General features: G+C 35.0%; 1 protein-coding gene across 1 annotated transcript; it reads left to right on the top strand.

Moving 5' to 3' along the window:
- Window positions 1-1,228: 1,228 nt before the first annotated feature.
- On the top strand, window positions 1,229-2,256 carry LOC142169708 (replication protein A 70 kDa DNA-binding subunit B-like). Its single transcript, XM_075231610.1, has 6 exons — window positions 1,229-1,331; window positions 1,416-1,497; window positions 1,587-1,704; window positions 1,784-1,941; window positions 2,022-2,109; window positions 2,203-2,256. The coding sequence occupies exons 1-6, from the start codon at window positions 1,229-1,231 to the stop codon at window positions 2,254-2,256; spliced, it is 603 nt and encodes a 200-aa protein (XP_075087711.1).
- The last annotated feature ends 8,004 nt before the right edge of the window (window positions 2,257-10,260 follow it).

Below are 10,260 nucleotides of genomic sequence, written 5' to 3' on the forward strand. Positions count from 1 at the left end.
CTACGAACTTTTAAATAATTTTTCGGACACGCTCCTAAGTCCAAAATCACCATATGGAGCTGTTGGAATCATCAAAATTCTATTCAGGGGTCATTTACACACAAGTCGATATCCGGTCACTATTTTAACTTAAACTTTAAACCTTGGTAACTAAGTATTCCAATTCATTCCAAAACCTCACCGGACCCGAACCAATTACCCCGGCAAGTCATACAATAATTATAAAGCACAAATTGAGCAGTAAATGGGGGAATGGGGCTGAAATACTTTAAACGACCGGTCGGACCGTTACAAATATTAATTTCCAGCTATTACATAATATTTTGCAGCTTTTACTTATATATTGCAGGTATTTCACACAGTGTAATGGAATCGGATTTGGAAAAATAATGTGTCCCAATAAATAACCTTAAACTTTATGATGTTGAATGGGTAATTAAGGTATTGGTTATTCGAAAAGAACCAATAATAAAATATAAGAACGACAAAGGAGAGGGTTTGCGTTGGCATTTAACATTTGTTGACGAAGAGGTAGGCTTCTTTTGCATATTTATTTTGATACAATTTATTATTTATTTGTATTATTTTTGATTAATCTAAAATTATTTTTATATTAATTTATAGGGGACACAGATCCAGGCAGTACTGTTCAATAAAAATGTTGAAGATTGAAAAATTTTATTTCAACAGAACAAAAGCTATTACATTATAAATGGTCGCGTGAATTTTGCCTATTTATCTGTGCACAAGGAGTTGAAAATATCTTTTACCAATTATACTACAGTTACGGAATGCACCAACCACTTTTCGACCACAAAACTTTCGAATAATTTTCTATCTTTAGAAGAGGCAACAAAATCCACCATCAGAACATTATTTGGTAATTTTCTTCTCACTATCTTATGATAATACATTGGATACTTTTATTTTAATATATTTAAGTATTTCACATTAATTCCTTTAATAGTTACTTTGTAACTTACGTGTGATTTCTCTTTATACTTTTCACATACGTAATTTGCATACCGATAAAAGCAAAGGGACCATCAATGGTGGAAGAAAAAAAGAGGCTTGAAATAATAGTTACATATGAAACGTAAGTAAAAATTAGTTAAGCTATTTAATATTTATATTAAGTAACTATAACAGATAAAATATTTACTTATTTCTTGCACAACTAATACATATTTCAATTGTAAATTTTAGGCATAATCGTAAAATTGTAACCATGTGGGGTGAGCTAGCTGAAAAAGATGGTGAAATTCCACTACAATTGATAGATGAGAAACCCGTCGTAGCATTTTGTGATGTGAAAGGGTCGATTTTTCAAGGTATTATATATGAAGTTTTTATAAGCACAATAAATTCTTTATCAATTAAATTTATACTAAGCTTTATTTGTCTTTTGTGAGTAGGGGATTTTTGTATATCTACGATTCATATTAGTAGTGTGTTGATCCACCCGACATTTCAAAGAGCAAAAGAGATGCAAAATTGGTAAGATATGACATTATTTGTTGCCCCAAAATGTTACTTCTTAAGATGGCAAGAAATATTTGATAATCCATTAAATTCCATATTTACAGGCATGATGGTATGAAAGCGCAAAATAAAGATATTACTTTAATGCCATCTAAGCTAATTAGAGAAGCTAGAGAAGTGAAGATCAAAGATATCATAAATGGTTCATCTGCAACTATGAAGGTAAGTTTTGTCAAATACTTTAGAGTGATTATACTCCTTTTGAACGTGTTAAGCAAAATTAAATAATTGTTATTTGTAGGATTCATATCGTAGATTTAATGCACGAATAACAACGCTTGTAGACAAAGATGAGCCGTGGTATTCTTCTTGCAAGAAATGCTATAAGAAAGTCAATATTAAAAACAAAATTGTGAATTGTAGCAGTTGTATGTCAGAAAACGTTGATCACGAAGAAAGGTAATATGGATACTCATTCACTTCCTTTATATCTCTTGATATTAAATAAGTTATTAATTTAGTTATGCATTATTTTGTAGATATCGTCTAAAAATCGATGTGTTTGATGGCGATCGACATAGCAATATTACACTTTTTGATGCTGCAAGATATTTGTTAGGTTGTGATGTAAGGTTATTTTATCTTTCACTTTATATTTATTATTAGTATACTTAATGTATAACTTGACGGCTATTTGAATACTATTGTGCTTCCTTTCAGCAAAATAATATTTCAGCTAATATATTCCTTTTAATGCTACAGAAAGAAGACTAGATATTTTACCAGAAGATGATCTTGAGTGAAAATAAAGAATTTACTTTTCTGGTGAAAATTGATAAAAGACCACAAGGCAATGGAGTTAAAAGGGACTTAATTGCTGAAGAGATGCATGAAATTGGAATTATTGTTGGCCCTGAAACTGAGGAAGACGTGATAAAGTTGGACAAAAGAATCAAGAAGACAAGAGATTGCAGAGACAAAGAAGATACTCATTCAATAATTCATAAAAAAATCAAAATAGAAAAGGATTAGGGATTTATCAATCTTCTGTCATTCCAGTAGATTTTCATTACAATATCTTTTTTTTTTGGGTGGATTTCCAGTATTCTCCAATATGTTACTATTTCAACTTTATTTTTGAACTACATGTTAGTAATTTGACAAATTCGTGCGATACACAAAATATCTTGTATCAACTTTCGATCTTGTATCTAGTCAAGCAGTTTCGCTCCATTACAACTTGTTCCAGTAATTGTCAATATAGGTCTGAATTATCCATGTGTTTTCATAAATTTGAAAGGCTGAAACTTGATTTGGTTATTTTCTATTATTATGCTTGAATCTCTTTTAGTGATAGATTAAAAACAAAGGTTAAGATATGTGCTATAAGATACCCGTCAACCTCATGTCTTCTCTTCCCATGAAAGCAGAAAGCATTCCATTGATCTTTCTCAATTATTTATCTTGATACAATTACATGTTTATTTTTTAATTTTAGTGAATAAAATGTTATCGAACATAAATTACTTGAAAAATCTGAAATAAGTTAATAATAATAAAAAAGAAAATGACAACAAAAAATATTAATACTTCGTATGTTGGATAAAGTCCAATTAAAATAATTTTAACCAAAATCAACTTCGTAGGGTCGGCGTATGTGTAGTTTAAATCAGAAAAGAATTTTAGAGTTAAGTGATTTACAATTATATCCTTAAATTATACAAATATTTAAGGTCATAAAAATTGATAATATTTCGAGGACATTTTTAGACAATAAAATTTTATCGAACATAAACTACTTGAGAAAAAGTCAGTAACAAAGAAGAAAAAAAGATCAATACTTCGTATGTTGTGATAACAATTGATATGATCCAAAACTTAAGGTCTAATTAAAGGGAATAGTCTAAAACGATAAAGTCTCAAAAGAATTTTACCTAAAATCAACTTTGTAGGGTCGGCGTATATGTAGTTTAAATCGAAAAAGAATTCTAGCCTTAGGTGATTTATAATTATATCCTTAAATTATATAAATATTTAAGGTCATAAAAGTCAATTAATATTTCGAGGATATTTTAGTCGAAAATTGGTTGCACTTTCAAGAGGGATATCAAGATCGACAACAAGAGTTATGGTTAAGGCAGAGCAACCAACGCATTAGGAGGAAACATACACAAAAAAATATTGTCCATTAATAAGTGTTCGTTAAGATACCATCACATTAATTACTTTTAAACTATAATATATAATTATGTAATAAACATAACAAAATTGATTATTTATGTAAGTTTTAATGATGTCCTTTTATTTTAAATTCATGTATTGTGTTATTGTAATAATATTCGGCATTTAGATGATTGTTGTATTATTATACATAGAATTTCTCTCATTAATTAAATTTTATTTTTCCTTCATATAAATAAATGTTTAAATCATCACGTGCCATTATTATCTTGCAACGCACGTTCATAGATACTAATACTATACTATACTAAAAGCAAGAAGGCCTTTAGCGAAATGTCGTTCGTCTTTTTTACCCTTCAACAATAGAGTTCACATTTGATAAAATAGTAATTTAAGTTATTTGCTTAATATTTGACAATAGTTATTTTAATTGATTTCCTACTATTTAGGAGTAGTTACCTTTTAGGTTTTGTGTTTTTTTTTTTTTTTTTTTAATGAAATAGGAAATTTCATATATTTTGGAGTGTTAAAATATCTCCTTTTAGGTTTACGAAGGTAACAATATTAAATTCTTGCAATTCACATTAGGTTTCGTTTGCTTTCTAATTTCATTTATATTTAGATTTCTCCTTTTAGGTTTAGGAAGGATATCTATTTAATAAAATTTAGGGTTTTTTTGTTAATACAGTTTTGAAAAATTAATTCTTTATAAATATATGTTAGGTAAAACACGTGCATTTTGAACTCAGTTTAGGACTTTTTATTTTTTAATAATTCTTTTGTGATTTTTAACTATATATAATGTGATTTTATATAATTCTTTTTCTGTTTAGAATTGTACACACGAGTACTTCAAAAAAAGAAGTTACAATTCCAATTGTCATCATCAAAATGTTGTTGTTCAGTAGCAACTACAAAATTTAGGGTTTTTATGTTCTTTTTCTTTGACTTTGAGCAAAAAGATTTTGTAGTTGAAATTTACATTCACATATTTATATTAGTAGTTATATTTTATATTCACGCATTTGTATTTATATTTTGTATTCACGTATTTGTAGTAGTTAATTTTGTATTCACATATTAGCAACAAGAAAAATAATTCTATTTTTTATAAAATTAAAATAAAATCAAATATGACGAGTAGTGGATCTGGAGCTACTCGCATATCCAAGTGGATTACCTTTGGGAGTTAAGTCGAACATCACGATGGTCTTGTGAGTGATAGCGATTGTAGTTTTCTTTCATAATATTTTCTTATGGCCTCACCTCTGAAACTCGACAAAGCTGTCTACCTTTCTTTCAATATTTTAAGATGGAAGTACATTGAGTATAGGACTTTCTCAATCTCCGTCCAAATAGTTGATTTCTTATTTCATTCCTTCTCTACTCCTGGAAAGATATCAAGATCAAGGATGTTAAAAAGACAGAGTCAACCAATAGATCAAAGAGTTATTTTTTTCTGAAGTGACATTCTCTCTTCTATCTATCTTTATTGAATTATGAACTTCAGGTGTTTATATATTTCAATTAGAAGCAATAGTTGAACTAGCATAATAAAGAAGCTAGCAAAAGGGTGGGCTTAGAGTCAGATTCGGACAAATAAACCAGTCTTCTTGTATCTTTGAAATTGACTACGCATTTTATCATATGTGTTTTTAGAAGTAATTGTTAACCCCATGCATCTTTATTTTGGTATTCTTGATTGTGAAATCTTGGTTGAACTTGACAGTCGCCATATTATGTCAGACTGTGCTTCAACCTTTTGTCAAGCTATTTCTTATACTATTTTGTCGTGCTCCCATATAATAAAATACAATATAACTAAAATATTTGACGCGGTACTATTACGACCCAAAATCCCAACCTGTCATGATGACGCCTATCTCGATACTAGGCAATCCGAAAATCTTAATAAACCAAAACTTCTCTTTAAGGTTGAAAATATAATATTTAAATACAATACAACCACTCCCCAAAACCTGGTGTCACTAAATACATGAGCATCTAATATGAATACAAGTCTGGAAAATATAGTCTATAATAGTCTGAGACCAAATACAATAAACAAAGAGATAGAGAAGGAGAGACAGGGTCTGCGGAACACGGCAGCTACCTCGAAATCTCCTGAAAATCAATCACGTGAAATGATCAACATCCGCTATGTCCGGGAACACCTAGATCTGAAAACGAAGTGCATGGTGTAGTATGAGTATAACCAACTCAGCGAGTAACAATAATAAATAAGGAACTGAAGATAGTAACGAGCTACACAGTTATGGTTCATTTTCAGTAATTCCAACAAAGAATAGACATGCTATCAAATATGGCAGTTTAATGTCAAATCAATTTTTATACAGTTTCTGTTCATGTAATCCGTATATCAAAATCTTTCAGAGATTTCACAACAATGACAGGTAGCAACTAAGTGCAACAACAAATAGAAACCAAGTACAACCTCTTAGGACAACAATCACTCACTGGGCTCCCAGCCCTCATCACTCACTTTCAATAGGTACTCGCGCTCACTGAGGGTGTACAGACTCCTCGGAGGGGCTTTTACAGCCCAAGCGCTATAATCTGCACGGACAACTCATGTACTGCACGGACAACTCACGTGCCATAATATAACTATCTGGATCCGCACGGCCAACTCACGTGCTGCACGGCCAACTCACGTGCTATAGTATAATATAAGGATCCGCACGGCCAACTCACGTGCTGCACGGATAACTCACGTGCTATAGTATCAATATCTCACAATCAGGCCCTTGGCCTCACTCAGTCATAAATCTCTCTAGTATCTCGGGTTCTTAATAATCATGAAATCAGTCCAAACAACAATGATATGATGTATCAATAATAATAACAGAGACTGAGATAAAATATGCAAGTAAAAGCTGAGACTGAGTACATATAGCATTTAGCAGGCAATTCAACAAGTACGCGACCTCTGTGGGTCCCAACAGTTCTATCACATAGCCTAAGCATGATTTCTAACATGATTTACAGTCAAATTTTATCAACACATAGAGAGCATATAGCTAACAACAAATTATTCAACTTTACAGTTTCCCGGGACGGACCAAGTCAAAATCCCCTCGGTGCACGCCCATACGCCCATCACCTAGCATATGCGTCTCCTCTAAAATAATCACATGATACCAAAATACGGGGTTTCATACCCTCAGGACCAGATTTAAAACTGTTACTTACCTCAGAGCGTGAAATTCTTTACTCTGATATGCCTTTGCCTCGAAAATCGGCCTCTGAATGCCTCGAATTTAGTCATAAATAATTCGTTTTAGTCAATAAAATTTATTGAAATTAATTCCATAAGAAAATGCTAATTTTCCATAAAATTCGAATTTTAGCTCAAAAATTACATGTGGGGCCCACGTCTCAGAACTTGACAAAAGTTACAAAATCCCGAAGCCCATTCAACCACGAGTCTAACCATACCAATTTTATCAAAATCCGACCCCAACTCGACCCTCAAATCTTCAATTTAAACTAAGAGAGTTTTTAAACTTTTCCAACTCAATTCACCAATTAAATGATAAAAACAACCATGGATTCGGGTAATTTAACCAATATTAAGTTAAGAACACTTACCCCATTATTTTCCTTGAAAAACTCTCGAAAATCGCCTCTTCCCAACTTAAACTCTCTGCCTAGACATTTACTCTACGCGATCGCGAACATTCCCACGCGATCGCGAAGAACAATTTTTCATCGCCCAGATTTTAATCTACGCGATCGCGGACTTGTCCACAAGATCGCGATGCAAAACATCACAAACCTACGCGATCGCGAAGCACAAAACGCGTGACTTCTACTCCGCTCCACTTACTCTACGCGAACGCGACCTTCTTCACGCGTTCGCGAGTAACAAAATCCCAGAGCTACGCGATCGCGTCCCGCTTCACGCGATTGCGAAGCACAAAATGGCACTGCCTCACATTAACCCTATGCGATCGCGTAGATCAAAAACCCCCACTGACCAAATAAGCCTACGCGATCGCAGACGCATTCACGCGATCGCGTAGAAGGAAAACATCATCAGATATCAGAAAATTCCAGCAGCTGTTCAAGTCCAAATTTTTGATCCGTTAACCATCCTAAAATATCATACGGACTTAGTCGAACCTTCAAATCACCTCAAAAAAATGCTAAAACCATGAATTACTCCCCAATTCAAGCCTAATGAACTTTGAAATTTCTAATTTCTACAAACGACTCTGGAACCTATCAAATCACGTCCGATTTACCTCAAATTTTGCGCACAAGTCATAAATGACATAACAGAGGTACTCAAATTTTCAGAATTGGATTTCAACCCCGATATAAAAAATTCAACCCCCCGGTCAAACTTTCCAAAAATTCAACTTTCGGCATTTCAAGCCTACTTCCACTACGGACCTCCAAATAATATTCTGGACATGCTCCTAAGCCCAAAATTATCATACAGAGCTATTGGAATCATCAAAATTCAAATCCGAGGTCATTTATATATAGGTCCATATCCGGTCCACTTTTCTAACTTAAATTTGCAATTATGAGACTAAGTGTCTCATTTCACTCCTAGTTCCTTCCGAACCCGAACCCACTAACCCGGCAGTAAATGGGGGAACGAGATTATAATACTCAAAATGACCGGTCGGGTCGTTACATTCTCCCCCCTCTTAAACAAACGTTCGTCCTCGAATGGGTTTAGAACAATACCTGGAGTCTGAAATAAGTGTGGATATTTGTTCCGCATCTCCTGCTCAATCTCCCAAGTAGCTTCTCCGACTGGCTAGCCCGTCCACTGCACCTTCACTGATACTATGTTCTTTGACCTCAGCTTTCGAACCTGCCGGTCTAAAATAGCCACCGGCTCCACATCATAAGTCAAATTACCGTCCAGCTGTACTGTACTGAAATCCAGAATATGAGACGGATCCTCGACATACTTTCGGAGCATGGATACATGGAAGACTGGATGAACACCTGATAGACTAGGTGGCAAAGCAGGTTCATAAGCCACCTCCCCAATTTTCTTAAGTATCTCAAAAGGCCCAATATACCGAGGGCTCAACTTGCCCTTTTTTCCGAACCTCAACACACCCTTCATGGGTGAAATCTTGAGCATAACCTTCTCCCCAACCATGTGAACAACATCACGAACCTTCCTGTCGGCATAACTCTTCTGTCTAGACTGTGTCGTGCGAAGCCGTTCTTGAATTACTTTGACCTTCTCTAAAGAATCCAGAACCAAGTCAGTACCCAATAGTCTAACCTCACCAGGCTCAAACCAACCCACCGGAGACCGACACCGTCTCCTATATAAAGCTTTATACGGAGCCATCTGAATGCTTGACTGGTAGCTATTATTGTAAGCAAACTCTGCGAGTGGCAGAAATTGATCCCAAGAACCTCCAAAATCAATGACACAAGCACGCAGCATATCCTCCAATATCTGAATAGTGCGCTCGGACTGTCCGTCCGTCTGAGGGTGAAATGTTGTACTCAACTAAACCTGTGTGCCAAATTCTCGTTGCACTGCCCTCCAAAATTGTGAGGTAAACTGCGTACCCCGGTCTGAAATAATGGACACCGGTACACCGTGTAGGCAAACAATCTCGCGAATATAAATCCCAGCCAACCGCTCCGAAGAATAATTAGTACCGACTGGAATAAAATGCGTAGATTTGGTCAACCGATCTACTATCACCCAAACAGCATCAAACTTTCTCAAAGTCCGTGGGAGTCCAACTACGAAGTCCATGGTAATACTCTCCTACTTCCACACCGGAATTTCAAGTCTCTGTAGCAATCCGCCCGGTCTCTGGTGCTCGTACTTTACCTGTTGACAATTTAAACACCGAGATACAAACCCAACTATATCTTTCTTCATTCGCCTCCACCAATAGTATTGTCTCAAATCCTTATACATCTTCACGGCGCCTGGATGAATAGAGTACCGTGAACTGTGAGCTTCCTGGAGAATCAGCTCACGCAAACCATCTACATTAGGTACACATAGCCTGCCCTGCATCCGTAATACACCATCATCTCCAATAATGACTTCCTTGGCATCACTGTGCTGAACTGTGTCCTTAAGGACAAACAGATGTGGATCATCATACTGGAGTTCTCTAATACGATCATACAGAGAAGACTGGGAAACCACACAAGCGAAAACTCGATCCGGCTCCGAAACATCCAATCTAACAAACTGATTGGCCAAGGCCTGAACATCCAAGGCTAAAGGCCTCTCTTCTACCGGTAAGTATGCTAAGCTGCCCAAACTTTCCGCCTTACAACTCAAGGCATAGACCACTACATTGGCCTTGCCGGGATGATAAAGAATAGTGATATCATAATCCTTAAGCAACTCTAACTACCTTCGCTGCCGCAAATTAATATCCTTCTCTTTAAACAAATGTTGTAGACTCCGATGATCGGTATATACCATACACTGGACACCATACAAGTAATGCCGCCAAATTTTCAAGGCATGAACAATAGCTGCTAACTCAAGATCGTGGACTGGATAATATTTCTCATGCACCTTTAACTGTCTGGACGCAAAGGCAATCACCTTACCGTCTTGCA

This window comes from Nicotiana tabacum, chromosome 15 (assembly GCF_000715075.1).
Source record: "Nicotiana tabacum cultivar K326 chromosome 15, ASM71507v2, whole genome shotgun sequence".
Classification (NCBI taxonomy): Eukaryota; Viridiplantae; Streptophyta; class Magnoliopsida; order Solanales; family Solanaceae; genus Nicotiana; species Nicotiana tabacum.